Source organism: Trichosurus vulpecula, chromosome 9 (assembly GCF_011100635.1).
Source record: "Trichosurus vulpecula isolate mTriVul1 chromosome 9, mTriVul1.pri, whole genome shotgun sequence".
Lineage (NCBI taxonomy): Eukaryota > Metazoa > Chordata > Mammalia > Diprotodontia > Phalangeridae > Trichosurus > Trichosurus vulpecula.
The window spans coordinates 35605430-35629305 of record NC_050581.1 but is presented as its reverse complement, the minus strand read 5'-3'; the positions used below and the strand labels follow the sequence as shown (position 1 = coordinate 35629305).

Here is a 23876-nt window from a genome sequence, read left to right as displayed (position 1 = left end):
TCTTGCCTTACTGATACAAATATGTGGGGCATATGGCTACCCTTCACAGTAGCAGGTAGAATTAAATGCAGGAGTGTATAGGTAAATGTTTAACAACTATCTGAGTGGGTGGGTGAGAGCACAATATACACATGACACACTTTTAAATTAAATCTTTATTATTAACATTTTCTCCATCCCTTTCTTAAGTCCAGACAATCAGCAAAATAATAAATCAAGCCCTAATTTGAAGCATTTGCTACAAGGCATAAATGATTATGATGAAAATTTAACAGTTGGCTCTCCTGAGTATTGAGGTGGCTTCAACATACTACCGATTTAAAAGTCTCTGAGCCCCATATTTCAGGTAGTTTATTTGGACTATAGCTTACCCAGTATATGTGCCAGTGTTTGTTTAACAGACAATCAGAAATTCATATTGTGTCAGTGACATCAATTTAGTTGATAAGAATGAAGTATAACCTGTTGATTATTCAAAATGTGTTGATTGTACAAAAGCAGTCTCATAAACAGTTCAATTGACTTTATACAAAAGTGCATGGTTGTAGACCTAGTGCTAGTTATTGATCAATTATGGTTAATTAAGTCAATAAGAATTCCATTACTTAACAGTCTGAACTCTCAAGAATTGTGGGGTTTATTATTCTGTTATGGAACATCACAACTGGGATTCATGGTTTTAGTGCAACAAACTCACAGATGATTTTCACCTTCCATTTCAGCAGCTTAATGAAAGAGAATATACTTTCACAGAACTGGGGAGATGCAAACCACTCAGTTTGCAATGCATTGCCATTCTGACAAAGTCAGAAACTTCATTCAGGTGGTTAGGCCCTACTAGCTTACTAGTGCATATGTGCTAGCTAATTGGGTGATGTTTTAAAATTTATAATAATAACAAACCGGATCTGGGGAGAGGGACAGCAGGCTGAATTACATCTGGGAAGTTATGCAGTACTTTTAATAATCCCAAACTTCTCTCTGAAATAAAAATTCATCTTTTAAACACAAGTATTATTCTGGTGATGTTATTTGGCTATGAATAATGAAATAATGCAACCTCCAACAATCTAAAATTGAAGGTGGCCCATGGGGCAATGGAAAGATGTATGGATGGCTTAATTGGGCTCTAGCATATTTGCCAGTGATAACTTTTACGTAAGAAATGGCATAAAAGATTTCATTTAAGAGATGTATGATCAGAAAAGGAGATGGATGGGTCATGTAATGAAAGCATGGCATAACAAATGGATGACATATGTGCCTTTCTGGTATCCACACAATAATCTCACAGGAAGGCCACCCACTCTTTGCAGGATTTATAGAAATGCATAACAAGAGTCTCAAAGCATGAGAAAGTATGGATAGGTTGTGATGTGCTCTGTTGGAGGGAGCACTCATAATCAATGAAATCACAAAGAATAATAATCAAGACAACACTTCACATTTATAAAACACATATAGCACATTTGTATGATGCTTCAAGGTTTACAAATTGATTTGTAACAGCTCTCTGAAGAGAGACAGCTCTCTGAAGCTGAGGCTGAGTGGTATGACACTCAGGGTCACACAACTAACAGGTGTCTGAGCCTGAACCTGAACTTGTGCTCTCTGAAGCTAAGTCCAGTGCTTTTCTTACTATACCAGGATGCTAAAAATCTCATAGAAGCCACACAGGTGCTTTGGACAAGCAGCTTGCATGTCGTCCAGGGGAGTGTGCAGCAGCTGTTCTACAGCATTCCACAGTGATTGGCCAGCATTTCCACATTCGTCTTACAGACATTTCTGAGAGGGGGGGGGGAGAACAGGAGCAGCAGTACTCACTCTTGACCCATTTATTTTCCCTAAAGTCACAGTCCATGGGTAAGTTTGGTGTCCTGTGAACACCTAATGGCTCTGGTAAAAAGATCAAATAAATTACAAACTACTTCTCAGGAAGGATTATGTCTTTAGGTTCTTTTGTATTCCCCACAATACCTTATAGGATATTAGAAGACAGTCACACAATCCTAGTACGAGGTTCTAGAGCTAATAAAATGAATTCTCTCATTTGTTTAGATTGTAGGATTTATTTATTTATTTTTAATGTAATTTATTTATTTATTTCTAGTTTTCGACATTCACTTCCATGAGATTTTGAGTTTTAAATATCCCCCTTCCTTCTCCTCCCCACTTCCCAAGAGAGCATGTGATTTGATATATCTCTACTTCTGCATTCATATTAAACATATTTTCACATTAGTCATGATGTAAAGAAAAATTAGAACTAACGGGAGGAACCACGAGAAAGAAGAAACAAAACAACAAATGAAAAGGAGAACAAATAGTGTGCTTCTATCTGTTCAGACTCCAAAGTTCTTTCTCTGGATGTGGATAGCATTTTCTATTGTGAGTTTTTTGGATCCTTGAATTGCTGAGAAGAGCTAAGTCTATCCAAGTTAGTCATTGCAAAATGTGGCTGCTACTGTGTATAATAGCCACTCAGCATCAGTTCATATAACTCTTTTGAGGTTTTTCTGAAGTCTGCTTTCTCATCATTTCTTATAGCACAATAGTGTTCCATTACATTCCTATACCACAACTTGTTCAGCTATTCTCCAATTGATGGGCATCTCCTCCATTTCTAATTCTTGGCCACCAGAAAAAGAGCTGTTACAAATATTTTTGTACATCTGGGTCCTTTTCTCATTTTTACGATCTCTTTGGGATATAGACCTAGAAGTGGTATTGCTGGATCAAAGGGTATACACAGTTTTATAGCCCCTTTGAACATAGTTCCAAAGTGCTTTCCAGAATGGTTGGATCAGTTCACATACATTGTAGGATTTAGAGCTGGATACGTGGAAATCTTCCAGTGCAGGGGTTCTTAATCTGGGGTCCATGAATTTGTTTATATAGCCCCTTTACCCTTGAGTAGTATTTCAACTTCCCTGTGTCCCTGGCTTCCTTCAAATCTCAGCTAAAATCCTACCTTCTAAGTTGTTCTCAATATTCCTTAATTTTAGTGCCCTCCTTCTGAGATTAATTCCAGTTTATCCTGCATGTATCTTGTTTGTACATAATTCTTTGCATATTGTCTCTTCCATTTGATTATGAATTTCCTAAGAGCAGGGACTGATAATTTGCCTTTGTATCCCCAGACTTAGTACAATGTCTAGTACATGTCAAACACTTAATAAATACTAGTTGTCTTAAGTAAGCCATCTTTTATAACAAAAAATGAAAAAAGGGGGACACATCAAAGAAGTCTGACAGCAATGCAATGTTCCACATCCATGGTTCCCCACCTCTGAAATGAAGGGAGAGAGCTGCATTTTCTCATTTCTTCTATATCCAGTAGTCTCGAGAGTGGTGTGACAGCACAGGAGACAGAGCACTAAACCGGGAGTAAGAAAGCCGAGTTCAAATTTGCCTCAGACACTACGTGACCCTGGACAAGTCATTTGAACTTTGTCTGCCGCGGTTTTCTCATCTGTAAAATGAAGAGAATGGCCACCTCCCAGGGTTGTTGTGACTATCAAATGAAATAACAATTGTAAAGCGCCTAGCATAGGGTAAGCGCTATTTTAATGTATGTTATTATCATTATTACTAAAGTTTAGTTCAATTCAATAAATATTTATCAATAGACGACTACGTGCCTGGCAAAGTGCTAAACACTGGGGATACAAAAGGAAGTAAAAGACGGTTCCTGCCCTCAAGGAGCTTACAGTCTAATGGTAACTAAGCCCAGGACCACACAGCTAGTATATGTCAGAGGCAGGCTCTACATACATGGAATCCTTTCCATTTCTCCCTTTACTGGACCCTTCTCAAAACAAATTTTCTCATCTCCTTTTGCCAGCGCTCGTAAATGTGCAGGAGACTACAGATCCCAAAGGGCAAAGCTCTTCCCCTAACCTTTTCCCCTCCGTGGCCGAGCCGCTGCGTGGCCCTTGGGGACATGTAGTTCTGTGCGTCGTGGCGCACACGCCAGTTCCGCGACCCACATAACAGCCTACTTCCCCACCCCACCCCCAGTTGCCGTGGAGACGAAGAGACGCTGCGCTGAGAACAAGGGGTTCCCCTAGCCGGTCTAAGAAGAGGGGAGGCGGGGAACGAAAGAACACCCCAATCAGGCGCCCCCCGACCAGAATCAAGCCATGGGGACCCCCAGCAGCTGGGGGTACTTGGAGCTGGGACCCACAGACGTCCTGGAGCGCAAAGGCTCCCTCACCATCCGCTCCCGCCACATGAAGTACTCAAAGCCGGTGCTGGTGTATCGCTGGTAAGGACCCCTTCCCCCTAACCCGCTAACCCCGGAGGATGGGGAGAAAGACCTGGCCTCGCAAGTCCGAGAGGGAGCTGCTCCCCCTTCCCGCAGCCTGGATGGACGCCCCACACCTGTAGTCGCCTCGCGCCCTCTGCAGGGCGTTTGTAGAATCACAACCTCGGAGTTGGAAGGGACCTCTAGGGTCAATTCAGTTCAGTTTCATCGCCTCCACTTCCTTCCTCTTTTCCTTCCCCTCCTTTCCTCTTCCCTATCAAAAGCTTCCCCACCCTTCCAAAGAACAAGTGGAATAGAACACTGGGAAGAGTTCTAGATTTGGTGTCGGAGAACTTAGTTTCGATTCACAGGTTCTCCTTGTTACCTTTGCGACTTTGGGCAAGTCGATCTCTTTTTCGGTCTCATCTGTAAGATGAGGTGGAGTTGGACTAGATCGACTCCTAGCTTCCTTCCAGTTCTGATTCTAATTGATTCCAGAGGCTTTCAGAGTTGCAGGGAACCTTCATGGGTTCTCTTAGTGGTTCTACTCAGCAAGGGTTTATTAAGCTTCTCACATGAACCCAGTACAGTAATAATACATTTTATAGCCCTTTGAGGCTATAGGACAAATTCCTGTGAGTCCTTTCTTCATATCCTTGTGTTCTAAGGCATGTTCCTTAACCTGTCAGTGCTCTAGGCAGTTCTCTAAGACTAGGAATTTCGAGAAGATGCGTACCTGCATTGGTAGAAGGAGTTTCCTCATCCGGGAATTACCCTGTACCAGTGAAATTACAGGTCTAGTACCTATGCCCTATTCATCCCTCATAGCAACCCTGTCTAGGCAACTGACATGAGGAGAAGGTGCTTACCATCATTAGTAGAGGCAATTTCCTCTTGGGAAATTTCCTTGTATCAGTGAAATCACTGATCCAATCCTATGCCCTATCCATTCCTCATAGCAAGGGTGAAGAAGGGAATGGTGCCAGTATTATCATCTTTGTTTTACTAAAAGAGGAATATGAAGCTCATGAAGGTTAAGTCATTTGCTGAAGGTTGTACAGCTAGTAAATGACATTTCTGGGATTTAAATCCCAGTTTCCTGACTCTAGTCCCAGCACTGTAGGCATTGTTCCTGGTCTCGAAGGAGTTTACCAACCTAGGATGAGGGTTGGGAGATGAAACAAATACACAAAAAAGCATGATAAAAGACAGAATGTGATGAGGGCAAAGGAAAGATCCAAAGTGACCTAAGGAAATCCAAGGAAGGAGTGGTCCTTGCAGGTGGGAAGTGGGGAGATGCAGAGGGAATAGGGAAGGTGTCACAGAGGATGTAACTAGTAATAATAGCTGGGGTGTGTGTATAGTATTTTAAGGTCTGCAAAGAGCTTTACAAATATCTCATTTCATCCTCACAAGAACCCTGACAGGTAGATGCAATTACTAACTCCATTTTAGAGGTATTTATTCAGTATTTAATTGTTCCCCAGTTACATGTGAAAACAATTTTTTAAAATTTGTTTTTAAAACTTTGAGTTCCAAATTCTCTCTCTTCCTACCTCCCTACCCTCCCTCATTGAGAAGGTTATATAGTGTAGTCATGCAAAACATATCCATAATAGTCATGGTGTGAAAGAAAACATGAACAAAAAAACCCACAAGAAAAATAAAGTGAAAAAAACCTACAGAAGTTGCTTCAATCTGTATTTAGGCACCATCAGTTCTTTCTATGGAGATGGATAGCATTTTTTATCCTAAGTCCTAAGCGTTGTCATGGATCTTTGTATTGCTGAGAGTAAAGTCATTCACAGCTGACCATCTTATACTATTGTACCCAGTACATTTAACTTTGTATCAACTCATCTAAGTCTTTCTCGGTTTTTTCTGAGAGCCTCCTGCTCATTATTTCTTATAGTACAATAGTATTCCATTATAATTACATATCACATCTTGTCATTCAGCCAGTTGCCCAATTGATGTGCATCCCCTCAATTTCTAATTCTTTACCCCCAGGAAAGAGCTGCTATAAATATTTTTGTACGTATAGGTCCTTTTCCTTTTTTGTTTTTATCTCTTTTGGGATACTATCTCCATTTTAAAGATAAGGAAACTGAAACAGACAAAAGATTAAGAGACTTGTTCAGATCATACAGCAGGTATCTGAGGTTGGATTTGAACTCAGGTCTGCTTGTCTCCAGGTACAACATTCTTCCTTAATCTTAGTGCTTCCCCTCTAAGATTATCTATACTTTATTTTCTACAACTTTTTGTACATAGTTGTTTGCATGTTTCTCTCCCATTATACTGTAAGTTCCTTAAGAGGAGGAACTGTTTATTTGTCTTTCTTTGTATTCCTAGTGCTTTACCCGGTGCCTGGCCCATAGTAGGTGCTTAATAAATGCTTGTTGACTTGATTTGAGTGAACTATTTCTTATAACAAATGATAAAAAAGGGGTGAAAACAAGCCATCCAGCAAAATGAACCATCGCATCAATTGGGTCTGCTTGAGTCCAGATCCATTTCTCCTACTGAACTATCTAGCTAGTGCATGATGTAAGCTTTAGAGGAAGAGAGGATGTCAATAGGCAAAAGTGAAGAAGGGAATGGATTCCAGTTATGGACATGCCAGTAAACTGATAAAGGAGATTGCTGGATACGTAGTCTAATTTGCTTGGAATATAGCATTCATGAAAGAGAATAGGGTGGAATGAGACTGGAACGACTTGAACCAGATAGTCGTCTCTGTTTGCAGAGTTTACAATGTAACGCAGTGGAAAAAAGGTGTGTGCACAAATAACTATGATGCGAGGGAGAACATTAAGTGGATAAATGTGAAGAAGGGCTTCTGAGCAGCAGTCACTAGGTACAGGAATAAGGACTTTTAAGATTGGTTGAAATAAATGATCTCCAACATCGTTGAATTTAACACCCTAATTTTGCGGATGAGGAAACCAAAGCCCCTACTGTTTAAATGATCCAAGGCTGTGTGATTAGTCTCAGAACAAGCTAACTGTTTTCCTGAACCATATATTCTTTTTACTACCCTAGGCTATTAATATGGAGCAGGTGAGGGCAAGATGAATGACAAATGATCACAGTCTTGAATGGGTAGGTGCCATTTGAGGTGCCAGGCAGATGCCTCAAACATTTTCCATAGAATACTGTGTGTTGATCTGCCCTGAGATATCAGTCCCATGTTTCCAGAGACCTGGGAGGGAACTTAGAGATCCTAGTCCAATTTTTTCATTTTTGCTGAAGAAGAAATCAAGAAGATCGATCAAACTGAAATGGCTTGCATAAGGTCCATACAAAATGGAGTCTGAACCCAGAACCTCAGACTTGAAATCCAGTACTCTTTCAAGCAGTTATGACATGGCTGTCACAGTTAATCTTTCTACCCTCCAGTTGTAACCACTTTACCCCACCACTCTGATCCCAAACCTTTTATTCTTTCCCCCTCCACCCTGCTTCTGGTTGCTGAATAAAATATAAACTCCTTAGACTGGAACCACAGTCAGCCTTTCCAGCTTTGTTATTCTACTCCCCTTTTTGTGTTCTGTGTTCCAGTCAGACTGGACTACTATTTATTTTCTGATCTTGCCTTGCCTTTTCCTGCCTCTGTGTATCCCACTGCACTATGTTGTAAACACCAAGCCCATGCTAATTGCTAGGAAGCCTTTGCTCATCTCCCCAATTATTAGTGCTTTCTCCTTCCTCAGAATATCTTCTGTACTATTTTGCCTGTGGTATCCCCCAATTGAATATAAACTTGAAGGATTTTCTTTTAATTTTATATTTCCAGCATCTTGGACAGTGTCTTGTCTGTAGGGTTCTCAAGACCTTAGAGATCATCTTTGGTTTGGAACTTGGACTTTAGAGATGATCTGGTCCAACCTGTTTAATTTACAGATGATGAAACTGAAGGCCAGTGAATCGTGACCTAGTCACACAGAACTGAGATTTGAACCCAGTACCTTTGATCAAAATCCAGTGTTTTTTATTTTGCCTTGTATCATCATTTGTGTGTGTGTGTGCGCGTGTGTGTATGCATGTGCATACTCATTTATACAATGTATACATATACAGGCACATACATTTATATACTACATATGTATAAATGTGTTTATACATGTGTTTTATATATGTATACATATATGAAAATAGCATTTGATATCTATATTTATATCTAGATATTTAGATTATAAGTATCTTGAGGGAAAGAACTATGTTTTCTATCTTTGTATCTCCAGCATTTAGCAAAACCTTTTGCATATAGTAGGTATTTGAGGTTTATCAGAACTGAATTTGAATCCTAAATCTTTTCCCAATCCTACCATCCTCCTTTATCTTGTAGTATATTTTCTGCTTTCCCCTTCTTACTCTTCTCCCTATAGAAACAAATAATTTTAAAGATAAGGGAAAAATAAAATGTGGTCACTGTTTGCTTTTCTCCTTGTACTGAAGCAAAACTCAGCCATAGCTTATCCTTAGTCCCTTGACTTCTTTCTTTGTTTCTTATTCCTTTTCCCCTGCTTCACTTTGTGCTCATTTTCCAGATGGGAGCTTCCTTCCCCCTTTCCAAATCTGTACTCATAAAAAGATGTTTAAATTGATCTACAAGGACGTTAATGACAACCAGTCATGTATTACATATGTGTTACTTATTTATATCTGTTTAATGTGTTACATACTTCAGGAGCATTTATATTTTAATAGGGGACAAAGAAATTAATCTCAAAATTTGGAATTTCAGGAGTTATGTGGGATAGGTTTTTTTGCAGGGGGGAGGGGAATTAGTTTGTTATTGTTCAGTCATTTTCAGCCATGTCTGACTTTTCATGACTCCGCTTTCAGGTTTTCTTGACGGAGGTACTGTAGTGGTTTGCCATTTCATCCTCTAGCTCATTTTTCAGTTGAAGAACTGAGGCAAACAGGATGAAGTGACTTGCCCAGGGTCACACAGCTAGTAAGTTATCTGAGGCCAGATTTGAACTCAGGAAGAGTAGTCTTCCTGATTTTAGCCCAGCGCTCTACTCACTACTCCACCTAGCAACCCTAGAACCCTCAAATCATACTTTGTAGGGTATTGCCTCTTTCATAAAGAGGCAATACATAATAAAACTTTATCAGTTTCATTACCTGGAAATGTTAATTGAAAAAGTGTTGTTTTATCTAGATTTATCTGAGTCACATTGTAAGTATAGGTACTACTACTGCTAAATAGTTTAGGAAGTGAAATAGTTGAAAAGGCTATTTTTTGTTTTAGAAGAAAAGTTCATTAGTATTTATAAATAGCCTTTTCTCATCTCTTGCTGGTTGAGAATTAATAGATAAGAGGCTATGTGGATTTTGAATACAGTGCAGTAACGGGAGAAAGAATGCCTTATTGTAAGTACCAAGAGTGACTCACTGCACAACCTCAAAGTCTTTTGGTGACTCATTTATTCCCTGTGAAATAGAGATAATAGAAATATTACTATTGGGCAATATAATCAAAGTTTACTGGGGGAAATAAAATTATGGCATGGTTCTATTTCATTATTATTACCATTAACCTGATTTGTGGTAGCATCCCTATTTTGTTTCATCTTCCATGTTCAAACTTTGGTGCTACCTTTGCCTCTTCCTTCTCAGTTACCTCTGATAGCCAATCAGTTCACAAGTTTATTTGTTCTACCTCCACAATATCTTTCATATACATCCGCTCTTATATCTCCACTGTTACTTCCTTTGTTCAACCCTTCCTTACCAGTCTCTTGGCTTTTTGCAGTGAGTAGTTTTCTAACAGATCATCATGCCTCCAATCTCTCTAATCTCCAATCCATCCTTTAAATAATGCCAGACTTATCTTCCTTATGCATGCCTCTCTTCTGGTCAGAATTTTCAGTGGCTTCCATTTGTGAAACAAGTATAATTTACATTGGCTAGTCTTCTGTAATCTGGTATCATCCAACTCTTCTAATCTTATTTCATGTTATTCCCTAACTGGACCACTCACTGTCCCCAGAGCATACCCCATGTTATCCTACCTCCATACATTTGCTAATGCTATTCTCTATACCAGTAGAATTCCTAGCTGTTCTTTAAAGCCATCTCCTTGACTAGCAGAAATTCTTCACCTGGGGTCCATGGATTTGTTTTTTTCCCTCTTATATTTTGATTACTGTGTTTCAGCATAATTGGTTTACTTTATTAATATTATGCATTTTATATATTTTAAAGCATTATGCTGATAAGGGTCCATAGGCTTCACTAGGCTGCCAAAATGATTTATGACACCAAAAAGGTTAAGAACCACAGTCTTATAGGACATCTTTATCTTCTTGGTTTTTCTTGGTTTTCTTTGTGAATAAACTCCTCATGGGTTTCAATACCTTTTGTGTACTTATCATGTATTATTTTGTATTATGGTGATTTTGTGTGTCATATCTCCCTACTAAAGTGTAAACTCCATGAGGGCAGAGGCTGTGTTTTATCTAAACTTTGTACCTCTCACAGTTCCTAGCATATTGCTTTATGCATTGTGGGTGCTTGATTAACATTTATTGAATTGAATATATTACAAAATGCTCAGTGTAAATTGAAAATCCTGGGAAAAATATGATTAGATGATTAGGTCAGAGAGAGAGAGAGGAAGAGAGAGAGAGAGAGAGAGAGAGAGAGAGAGGAAGAGAGAGAGAGAGAGAGACAGACAGACAGACAGACAGAGACAGAGAGAGTCATGAAACTTGAACATTTGAGATTCCCATGGGTAGAGAAAGAAGTGTCAGTATTAAGAGAATTGTATAGACATTAGGTTAGAAAAGTCTTATGTTTGTAAATATAACACTTAGAATTCCTCTTTTTCACGTGGACCTTACCAAAGCCATATGGTCCCCCAGATGCTACATGAAGGTAGCCATCCTTTTGGGATGGCTTTAGAATGAGAGAGAGAAGCAAGAAAAGGGAAAATGAAAAGAATGGTGCAAATAACTCCTGTCTTCCCACATTGCTGTTTGGTCAGCAATTTTGCACCCCCCCCCATCCTATTATCATCCAGCATTAAAGAAAGTGTATATGTAATTGGCATAGGTTTGTCTCTATTTCTTTTTATTCTGTTCCCCAACAGTAAACTCATCATCATTCCTAAGAATCTTCTGATTCTTTTAGATCTTCAAACATTTCAAGTGTTTTATGATATTGTTTTCTTTTGATGTCACAGTATTACAAAGGAGAACACTGAGTTAGAAAGGTTAAATGACTGATTCTGTAGTCATCACTATGGCCGAATGAGAATTTAATTTAAGAGCTGTCCTATAGGTCCTCTCTATTTAATCCGCAAAGACTATATGGCATCTCTTGTATTCTGTTTTCACAAATAGTCTAGACCTACCATCTCAGTCCCTCCACCAACACAGATCTCCTTATCTGCAAAGCTGTAAATTTGGTGAGATAATGGAACAGTTGCATTTGGAAAAAATGAGGAAATTTGTTTCCAAGCAGCTGGTGGCGAGAAGTCATTTTGGCAATAAGATAGAGCCAATAATGTGGGTATATCCTTCTCAGCAGAGTTGGTTATTTTCATGTTGGCAAAATGGGATATTATCTCTATTTAGAATTTGCTAAGAGCTACCAGGAAACTGAACATAAATAACATAAATAGTCCAGATATACACATGGAAAATTAGAGAGCAGAGAAAGAAGACACTATTTCACACTAATGCTGTTATTCAGTAACTGTTACAGCTTTTCTTTTTTTCCCTAGAAATCTGCATGGCTTCTCTTTATACAGGGTATCCAAAAAGTCTTAGTTTTAAGCTTTAATTCAAAAGTACAAATGTTACAAGCTTAGAAAAAAGCAACACCTGAGAGGTAAATTATTTAAAATTTTAAAATACGGATATATTTAGTTGATACTCTCCCTTTGTAAAAACTTTCATCAGCTGCTGCTCAGCGACTGAAAGGATTGCATTTGTAATCCTGGCCTTAAGATCATCCATGACAGTTTTGTTGGGATAAGAAAAAAAATCTAATGGAGATAGATCTGATGACTGAGGTGGCCAAGCAAGAGGACCTTCTCTACTGATCCACCTGTCACACATGCAATACATGATGATAAGATGTCTTGTCTTCTTAAAATTAAAAATTTATTATTGAAAATTCTCAAAGCTGACCAAAGTGGCAGAGTAGCGGTAGGAACTCAGCTGAAATTTCCCAACATTCCTCTCTGAATAACTTTAAAATAATGCCTTAAATCAAATTCTGGAGCAGCAGAGCCAACAAAAGATTGGAGGTTGGGGGAGAGAGATTTTTCCAGCTCAAGACAACTTAGGAGGTCAGCAGGAAAGGTCTGTGACACTGGTGGTAGTTGGCCCAGAGTGCAGCATACGCTCCTGCAATATGAGCAGCAGGCCTTGGAGGCAGCTGCAACAGAGGCCACTTGGGAGCTCTCAGCCCACAGATAGTAAGAGGGTCAGGCAACTGGTTAGAAAGAGATTATAGTGGACCCTTTGCTGATGCTGAACCAATAAGCTACTCTGGGCACCAGTATTTGTGGCTACAGATGAGCTGGGGCCATGGCCACAATTCCAGGGTGGAGAAGAGTGCTTGTCTCAGTTCCGAGGTGGAGAAGAGTCCTTGTGGACACTCACAAGGGAGGGGTGCTTGCAATTGAAGGAGAGCGGTTCCAGGGACAAGAAGAGCATTAGCATTTGGAACTACAGGGGAACAAGGTCCCTTCTTATGACCAGGGGAGCAGTGACCACACTTCTCCCCTGATCATACCACCTTGGAAACACTGAAAACTTATAGAACCCCAGAACTAGCTTTGAAAATAGCAGCAGGAAAAACCTAAAGCTTAGGACAGTGTCCAGTCTGCCCTGTGAGCAGAGCCCCACTTTAACAAAGAGTTGAAAGTCAGGAAATAGGCTGGAAAAAATGAGCAAACAACCAAAAAAGAACCTGATTCTAAAAAGCTACTATGATAACAGGGAAAACAATGACACAAACTCAGAAGAAAACAATGTCAAAACAGCTACAAGCAAATCCTCAAAAGAAAAAAATGTGAATTAGATGTAAGCCTAGCAAGAATTCCTGGGAGCTCAAAAAGGATTTTAAAAATCAGATGAGAGAGGTATAGAAAAAATTGGAAAAAGAAATGAGAATGATAGAAGAAAATTGTAAAAAAAGAGTCAACAGCTTGGTAAAAGAGACATAAAAAATGCTGAAGAAAATAACACTTTAAAAAACAGAATTGGCCAAATGGTAAAAGAGGCACAAAAATGCATTGAAGAGAATTCCTTAAAAAGCAAGGTTGGCCAAATGGAAAAAAGGGTATAAAACTTCACTGCAGAAAAGGACTCCTTAAAAAGTAGAATTGGTCTAATGGAAAAAGAGATGCAAAAGCTCACTCAATGCACCGATCACCTCCTGAAAGAGATCCTAAAATGAAAATTCTGGGAATGTTATAGCCAAATTCCAGAGATCCCAGGTCAAGGAGAAAATACTGCAAGTAGCCAGAAAGGAACAATTCAAATATCATGGAACCACAGTCAGAATCACTTAAGATTTAACAGCTTCCATATTAAAGGAGCATGGCACTTGGGATATGATAATACAGAGAGCGAAGGAACTAGAATTATAACCAAGAATAACATACCCAGCAAAACTCAGTGTAACTCTTCAGGAGGAAAAAAATGGAAATTTAATAGTATAGAGCACTTTCAAGCATTCTTGATGAAAAGACTAGAGCTGAATAGAAAATTTGATGTATAGATAGATTCAAGACAAGTATAAAATGGTAAATATGAAAGAGAAATCATAAGGAACTCAATAAAATTAAACTGTTTGCACTCCTATATGGGAAGATGCTACTTGTAACTCCTAAGAACTTTGTCATTATTAGAGCAATTAAAAGGAATATACATAGATAGAGGGCATGGGTGTGAGTTGACTACGATGGGATGATTTCAAAAGAAATAAAATTAAGGAATGAGGAAGAGGGATACACTCAGAGAAGGGAAAAGGGAGAAAAAGAATGGGGAAAATTATCTTACATGAAAGAGGTACAAAAGGAAGAGCTTTTACAGGGAAGGAAAAATGGGAGGGGCAGTGCTTGAACCTTACTCTCATCAGAATTAGCTCAAAGAGAAAATAACATGTACATCCAGTTGGGCATGGAAATTTACCTTACTCTACAGAGAAGTAGAAGAAGAAGGGGAAGGGGATGGTGGGGCTGATAGGAGGGAGAACACATTGGAGGAGGCAGTGGTCAGAACAAAATAGACTTTTGAGGAGAGGTAGGGTAAAAAGGAGAGAGATAGAAGGATAACTAGAGGAAAAATAGGATGGAGGGAATTATACAGCAATCTTAACTGTAAATGTGAATGGGACGAATTCATCCATAAAATGGAAATTGATAGTAGCAGAATGGATTAGAGACTGGTATGCAACAATATGTGGTCTACAAGAGACACACCTGAAGCAGAGTGACACATACAGAGTAAAAATTAGGGACTGGAGTAGAATCTATTATGCTTCAGCTGAGGTAAAAAAAATGCAGAAGTAGCAATCATGATCTAGAGAAAGCAATAGCAAAAAAACCTAATTAAAAGAGATAAGCAGAGAAACTACATTTTGCTGTAAAGCGCCATAGGCAATGAAGTAGTATAAATACTAAATGTACACCAAATGACATAGCTTCCAAGTTCTCTTTTTTTTTGCAGGGGGGAGGGCAGGGCAATTGGGGTTAAGTGACTTGCCCAAGGTCACACAGCTAGTGTGTCAGGTGTCTGAGGCCGGATTTGAACTCAGATCCTCCTGACTCCAGGGCCACTGCTCTACTCACTGTGCCACCTAGCTCCCCCAGCTTCTAAATTCTTAAAGGAAAACTTAAATGAGATAAATGAGGAAGAAATAGACAGCAAAACTATACTAGTGGGTGACCTCAACTTTCCTCTCTCAGAACCAGATAAATCAAACCATAAAATAAATAAGAAAGAAGATAAAGAGATGAGTAGAATTTTAGAAAAGTTAGATATGATAGCCCTCTGAAGAAAATTGAATGAAAATAGAAAAGTGTATGCTTTTTTCTCACCTGTACATGGGACCTTCACAAAAATTGACTATGTATTAGGGCATTAAAACCTCACAACCAAATGCAGAAAAGCAGAAATATTAAATGCATCCTTTTTAGACCATAATGCAATAAAATTAAATTCAATAAAAGGTCTCGTAAATGAAGATAAAAAATTAATTGGAAACTAGATAATCTAATCCTAAAGAGTGGGTAAAGAACAAATAATAGAAACAATTTCATTAAAGAGAATGACAACAATAAGACAACATATCAGAATGTATGGGAAGCAGGCAAAGCAGTACTTATGGGAAAATTTATATCTGTAAATATACCAGTAAAATAGAGAAAGAGCAGATCAATGAATTAAGCATGCAATTAAAAAATAGAACAAATTAAAAATCCTCATTTAAATACCAAACTGGAAACCCTAAAAATCAAAGGAGAGATTAAAAAAATTGAAATCAAGAAAACCATTAAACTAATAAAACTAGGAGCTAATTTCATTTAAAAAACCAATAAAGTAGATAAACCATTGGTTAACTTGATTTTTAAAAAAGAGTGAAAAAACCCCAATTACCACTATCAAAAATGAAAAGGATGAATATACCACCAATGAAGATGAAATTAAAGCAATTATTGGGACCTATTTTGCTCAATTATGTGCTAATAAATCTCACACTCAAAGTGAAATAGATGAATATTTACAAAAATACAGATTGCTCAGATTAACAGAAGAGGAAATAGAATACTTAAATAACCCTATCTTAGAAAAAGAAATTGAACAAACCATTAATGAGCTCCGTAAGAAAACATTCCCAGGACCAGATGGATTCACAAGTGAATTCTAACAAACATTTAAAGAACAATTAATTCTGATATTATACAAACTATTTGGAAAAACAGGCAAAGAAGAAGTCCCACCAATTTTTTTTTAATGATGCAGATATGGTGCTGATACCTAAACCAGGAAGAGTAACAACAGAAAAAGAAAAATATAGACCAATTTCCATAATGAATATTGATGAAAATTTTAAAATAAAATGCTAACAAGGATATGGAAGCAATATTTCACAGAAATCATTCATTATGACAAGGTGGTATTTATATTAGGAATGCAGGGCTGGTTCAATATTAGGAAACTGTGAGCATAATTGACTAACAAAAATTTAGTGATTATCTCAATAGATGCAGAAAAAGCTTTTGACAAAATACAACACTCATTCCTGTTAAAACAATAAAAAACATAGGAATAAATGGAACCTTCCTTAAATGATAAGTAGCACCTATCTAAAAGCATTAGCAAGCATTATCTGTTTAAACCTTCCTAATAAGATCAGGGATGAGGCAAGAATGCCTATTATCATCACTATTATTCAATATTGTACTAGAAATGGCAGCTATATTAATAAGAAAAGAAAAAGAAATTGAAGGAATTAGAATAGGTAAAGAGAAAACAAAACTACCACTCTTTGAAGATATGATGGTATACTAAGAGAACCCTAGAGAATCAACTAAAAAACGAGTTGAAACAGTGAACATCTTCAGTAAAGTTGCAGGATATAAAATAAATCCACATATGCCATCAGCATTTCTATATTTTACCAACAAAGTCCAATAGGAAGAGATAGAAAGAGAAATTCCTTTTAAAATAACTGCAGACAATATAAAGTACTTTGGAAGTCTATCTGCCAAGACAAACCCAGGAACCATATGAATAAAATTACAAAACACTTTTTACACAAATAGAGATCTAAACAACTGGAGAAATATTGATTACTTCTGGGTAGACTGAGCCAATATAGTAAAAATGACAGTTCTACCTAACTGAATTTACATATTCAGTGCCATACCAATCAAACTACAAAAAATTAACTTATAGTGCTAGAAAAAAATTCATTTGGAGAAACAAAAGGTCAAGAATATCAAGGGATCAATGAAAATAAATGAAGCAAAGTCACCTAGCAGTAACAGATCTCATACCATATTTCAAAGCAGCAAATATCAAAACAATCTGGTATTGGCTAAGAAATAGCAGTATTAGGTATAAAATACACGTTAGTAGATGACCGTAGTAATCTAGTGTTTGATAAATCTTAAGATCTAAGATTTTGGGACAAGAACTCACTGATTTGACAAAAAGTGCTGGGAAAACTGCAAAGCAGTTTGGCAGAAACTAGATATAGACCATCTTATCATGCCCTATATCAAGATAAGGTCAAAATGAATACATAGTTTAGAACAAGGTCTAAATTTAGGGGAGCATGAATAATTCTACCTGTCATATCTATGAATAATGAAAGAATTCATGACCAAACAAGAAATAGAGATCGCTAAGGGATATAAAATAGATAATTTTGATTACATCAAATTGAAAAGTTTTTTTGAGAAAGTCTTCATTTCTTAAGTATATAGAGAACTGAGTCAAATTTGTGACAAGTCATTCCTCAATTGATAAATGGTAAAGGATATGAACGTACAGTTTCCAGAAGATGAAATCAAAGCTATCTATAGACATATAAAAATGTTCTAAATCACTATTGATTTTAGAAATGCAAATTAAAACAACTTTGAGGAAACAACTATCAGACTGGCTAACATAACAGAAAAGGAAAATGACAAGTATTGGAAGGGATGTGGAAAAATTGGGACACTAATGCACTGTTGGTGAAGTTGTGAACTAATCCAACCATTCCGGAAAGCAATTTGGAAAAAAATCTGGGAAGCAATACCACTACTGGGTCTGTATACTAAAGAGATCAAAGAAAAAGGACCTATATAATACTAAAATATTTGTAACAGCTCTTTTTGTGGTGGCAAGGAATTGGAAATTGAGGAGACTCCTTGTCAATTGGGGAATGGCTGAAGAAGTTGTAGTTTATGATTGTAATTGAATACTCTTGTGCTACAAGAAATGGCAAGCAGGAAGATTTCAGAAAAACCTGGGAAGATTTATATGAACTCCTGCAAAGTGAAGTGAGCAGAACCAGGAGTACACAGTAACAGCAATATTATGTGATGATTAGATATGAATGACTTAGCTATTCTCTTCAGTACAATAATCCAAGACAATTCCATCCTTATGATGAAAAATGCTACCTGGTTCCAGAGAAAGATCCAATGAAATCTGTATGCATATCAAAGCATAATTTTTTCACTTCATTTTTCTTGCTTTTTTTTGGCAACATGGCAAATATGGAAAAACATTTTTGCATGATTTCGCATATATAATTGAGATCATATTTCTTGCCTTCACAATGGGTGGGGGAGAAATGGAAGGAGAGAATTTGGAAGTCAAAATTTTAAAAAATAAATGTTAATAAATAAATTAAACAAAACTATACATTCTAGAATTTTACCAGGAAAAAAATTACCAAAGCTAAATAATTGTGTGAAAATTTAACTAACTTTCAAATTCTATTCTTTATGTTTGTAGCATTTATAACACATATGAAGGTATTAAAGCTTAAAACCGCACTAAGACTTTTGAAACACCCTGCACATCCTTCGATCTGTCATTCCCCTATTTCAGATTCCTTATTTTCCATATCTGATCTTTCTTTGGCCCCCTTTTTTCCCTAACTTTAACTAGCTGTGTACAGGTTGCATCTCTCCAGTAGACTGTAGGCAGGTATTGCCTTGCTTATTAGAGAGATTTAATAAACATGTATTGAATTGAAATTGAATCCATTATATTGCAACATTTTACAGGATGCAGAATGTGTATTTTATTTTTTGATGTTTTATATTATGATTTCTTACTACTACACCAAGCAGCACATCCATAAGTAGTTATATATCAAGGATACTCTATTGTTGCTAGGGTAAAATACAAAACCCTCAGGCCATCATTTGACTCCTGGCTCCCAACTCCATTTCCAATCTTATTTTATATTATTTTCCTTCATACATCCTCCTTTTCAGTCAGAATAGTCTACCATCGGCTCCCCATACAGGAAGTCAGCCTCTCCCACCTCTATACCTTTGCTCAGGGTCGCCCCACGCCTAGATCACAGTCCTTCTTCTCCTCTGCCTCCTAGAATCTTTCTCAAAGCACAACTCAGTTTCCACTTCATTAACAAACCCTTTCCTGATTTCTGTGCCCCCCACCCCAGTTGTTAAGTGTCCCCTGCCTCTTGAGATCATTTGATATTCACTAACTCACATCCAGTTGTATCCCTTCAGTAGAATGCTCGCTCTTTGAAGGCAGAAGCTGTTTACATTTTGTCATTGCTTAGAGTAGCACTATCTATTGAACTGAGATATTTTTCAATTTCATTTTATGGACATGGCAATATGTGTGGTTAGCAGCTCATTTGAATATTTGTCCAAGTGAGTAATCAGTTGCCTGCATTGGTTGCTAATATGTAATTCCTAATCAGGAAAAAAAATTTCTGCTGATCTAAGTACATAAACAAATTTCATTCCGAATTTAATGTGGGCATAGTAGCACATGCCCCCAGACTGTCAAGAACTTTACCCTGCAGCTATAGTAATCTTCCTAACTCTTGACCACATTGCTCCATGGCTCAAAAACCTTTATTAGATCCGCACTGCTTACCGAATAAAATACCTTTTAGCCTGGCATTGAAGGCCCTTCCCTGTTTCTCTCCAATCTACCTTTCTAGCTTTTTCAAAAAGCAATCCCTTTCACATAGTGCTTAGCCCATGGTAAATGCTTGATAAAATACTTTTTCATTCATTTGTTCATTCATTCCTATACTCTTCAATTCCAGTCAATCCAGTTGCTTGTTCTTTCCTGATCTTGTACTGCTGACCTTGTCTGATTTTATGTATTTATATGTGCTACTTCTCCTGAAAGGACTGGCTTGTTTTTTAATATCTCTCCCTGTTGAAATCCACTCCTCTCTCAGGGTTCACCTCATGAGCTTCCTCTTTCATGTTGTTTTCAGTCATGGCCAACTCTTCATGACCCCATTTGGGGTTTTCTTGGCAAAGATACTGGAGTGATTTGCCATTTCCTTTTCCAGCTCATTTTGTGGATGAAGAAACTGAGGCAAACAGAGTTAAGTGACTTGCCCAGGGTCACAAATGTCTGAGGCCAGATTTGAATTCAGAAAGATGAGTCTTCTGACTCCAGCCTCTATCAACTGCGCCACCTAGCTGCCCAACTTCTTTCATGAGGCCGACCCTTATCTGTCCAGTTAGAAATTATTTCTTCCTCCTGGAGGATGTATTGATTCCCTCGAGCTATAAGAGCCTCCCCCACTAAATTGCCTCCCCTTTATTTTGTATATACTTACACATTTACACTTTGCCTCCCCTCATAGAACACAAATTCCTTAAGGGCAGGGAATGTTTCATTTTTGTCTTTGTCTTTTTCATGTTAATGTTGTTTTTTAGCAGCCCGTTGCTGCCATTCTTTTTTCCCCTAAGAAACAGTGGTTTCTCTTTTTGCAGGGGGTTGATAACTTTATACAAGGCATATTATCGGCACATAACAGAAGCATAATAAATGCTTGTTAATTGATATGTGACTTGTTTCTTGCATCTCTGTGTTGACTTTCTCCAGGACACTGAGGATCATAGATTTAGAAGTCGATTTGTATTGTAGTCTTCTTACTAATTCACATTTTTATAGCTCTTTGAGATTTATAAAACTCCTTCAGAACAATCTGGTAAGGTAAGCATCATATATATCAATATTCCTATTTTGGAAACTGAGGTACACATAGGTTAAGTAATCTGTTCATGGTTACATAGTTGGCAAGTAGCAAAGTCAGGATTCAAACCATGGACCATGATTCCTGTATTCTTTGCACTAGATCAGGAACTATGACATTTCGTTTTTGTGTTCTCAGTGCCTAATATAGTACATTGAGCATAGTAGGAATTCATAAATGTTTGTGGAATCTAATAAAATGTTGCTTCCTCTGCATTCATTAAGCACATTTAAAGAAAACACATGTGAACACATGTAACTGATCCATATAGATCAGCTACCTGGTTGTTATTCCAGGATGGCAATTTAGATTGATTTTAAGCAAATGTAAAGGCTTTTCCGGAGAGCTGACTGACTGATTGCTAAACTAGTGAAGAGGACACCACCCCATCAGAGTTGGTTCACTGATTCTCACGCTAATAGACTCTATCTTGTAAGGATGTTTTGAGGATCAATAATATTTGTAAGAAGCACTTAGATCAGTGCTATATAAATACCTTGTTCCCTTTCCAATATCTGATGGCTTTATTAAGCACCTCGCTCACAAACTATTGTTGTGGTAAATATAATAGTCACTGTGGTTTTTTTGTAGACTGGAGTGAGGAAGAACCTTTCCTGAAGGCTTTCTTCCTATTCATTCTGATAATGGCATGATACCATTCAGGGATGTTTGGGGTTTGTCTCTTGAAGGATCATCCACATGTCCTTGCTTTTCCTGTTCCTTTCCATGGTTAAACCAATACTTGATTACATGTGATGATAATTTTAAGTAGAAAGATCTCATGGATCTCCATGGAGACAATTCATTCCCTAGTATCCATGGTGACATTTACAGTGTCTTACAGACCAAATTTAATTTTATGTATTTGAGATTTTATATTATTTTGTTTTCCTATCTAACCCCAGTTCAGCAGCTTGAGTATCATAATATTTTCTGTAACATATAGCAAATGGAAAGATAAAGGGGAAGGAGGAAAAGAAGTAAAATATAGTGATAATTATATCATACCTTTTATTTCTTCTAGTTTTTTTCACATGAAATTATCCATAAGGTGGCAGTGGATTAGAATCAAAAGAGAAAGATCACATTTTTATGTGGCTTCTAGACTTCTATCATACCTTATTATAAGTCATATTCATTTATTCTTACATTACACTCATAGTGAAATCAAAGATGTGTGGAATATATCCAAGATGCCAGTGACTCAAACCACTAGGGTACCATTTACTGCTCGGCAGGACCTTGAATTTTTATACATGTAGCATCATTTTGTCTATATTACGCCAAAGTTTTCTCCAGAGATTATGATCCTTAGTATTAAATGGAAATATTTTGACTCTTTTAGGTCACAAGATAGATAGATACAACACTTATCAAGTGCTTATTATGTGTCGGGCACTGATCTTAGAGTTAGAGATACAAATGCAAGTAAACAAGAGAGTTCTTACCACTAAAGAGGAAGCATGGCTAGTGCCCTCTCAGAAATTATGTGACTCACCAGTCAGGAGAATGGGCCCAAAAGGTGTAACAAGAATGCTGCTTAAAGCTTCTGTGACTGTGTAAGGCCAATAACACCAGCACACAGGAGGGCTGCTAGCACAAGTTCTTTGGTCTGCTTTTCTAAGAAAAGCAGCTTTAAGGGGTTTACAATCTCACTTCAATCCAACATGCATATATCATTCACTTAGTTCAGAGGAAAAAGTTAGCATCCTGAACTTCAGAGCAAATACAAACCGATATCACAAACAGATTAACAGACAGGATTTTATCTGTCTGACCAAACAGTACCTAAACAGTTACCAGAGAGAGAAGCACGAACATCTGGGTTTTCAAAGCCAAGAGAGCTGCTTCAGCGGCTACCTAGAGTCTCGTCACCAACACTCTTTCAATGAATGTGTCCCCAAAGGCAAAATGCTAACCTCTGAATTTATATGCACTTCTTCAGGGTCAAAGGGGGTCACAATCATGGAACTCAAACCCACATGACTTAGGCCTTCTTGTGACTTAAATGCTTGATCAGGGTCAGAGGGTGGAACTAGGCCTTCTCTTGATGTAAGCAGGTCGTCAAAGACTCCCAATTCGAATAATCAAAGATTCCTCAATGCTGAGAAGCACTGCAAAACAAAGACAACAAAAGTCAACTTTGCTTGCCATTACATTTGAAAAGCAAAACTCATCAAAGGGACTTGATTACCTCAGCATTCTAAAGGATAAAATAGTAAAAAGTCCCACCCTAATTACCATAACAAAGGTCAGCGATTCTACAGGTCATAAGGCAATTGTTGTGATAGTATATAGTATAGTAATACCTAAATTATTTAGAACTCAGATATTTGTATACCTAACCCTAACTCCAACCCTAAACCAAAAGGCCTTTGATTAACCAAATTTGGTATGGTAAAATTCATAGACTCATGTCTTTGTACATAGGCCAGAACCTCAGAACCTGTGTCTCCTTATGTTTACAAACATAGTTCTAACAAGTTTGATTATCTAATACACTTTCATGCCCATAACAGAGTAGAAGCAACACAGTAAGAGGAAGGAGTAACCATACACATGAACACACACACACACACACACACACACACACACACACACACAACAAAAACATAAGTGAAAGTTAATAGTCCTACAGTCAGAGAAGGGACAGAAAACCTATAAATAGCAGATACAAGAATCAAAAATGAGAGTAGCCTGGAATCATTTTATACATAGGCTCTGAGTATATAACAGAAGAATAGATTAACTGCAATTTAAAAAAATTGTTAAGCACCTACTGTATGCAGAGCTCTATATGAGGTGCTGGGAGAAATACGAACTTCAGATTAGATATAATTCTAGTACTTAATGGAGTTTATATATGGACTGGGGGCAGGGGGAAAAATTAGGCATA

The 23876-nt window shown here is 37.6% G+C and overlaps 1 protein-coding gene across 1 annotated transcript in view; it reads left to right on the top strand.

Annotated features, from left to right (window-relative positions):
- Window positions 1-4142: 4142 nt before the first annotated feature.
- C9H9orf135 (chromosome 9 C9orf135 homolog) overlaps window positions 4143-23876 on the top strand; it is an 82128-nt gene continuing 62394 nt past the window's right edge. The window contains exon 1 of the mRNA XM_036739214.1: window positions 4143-4267. Within this exon, the coding sequence (XP_036595109.1) occupies window positions 4143-4267 (125 nt within the window). The remainder of the gene's footprint in view (window positions 4268-23876) is intronic.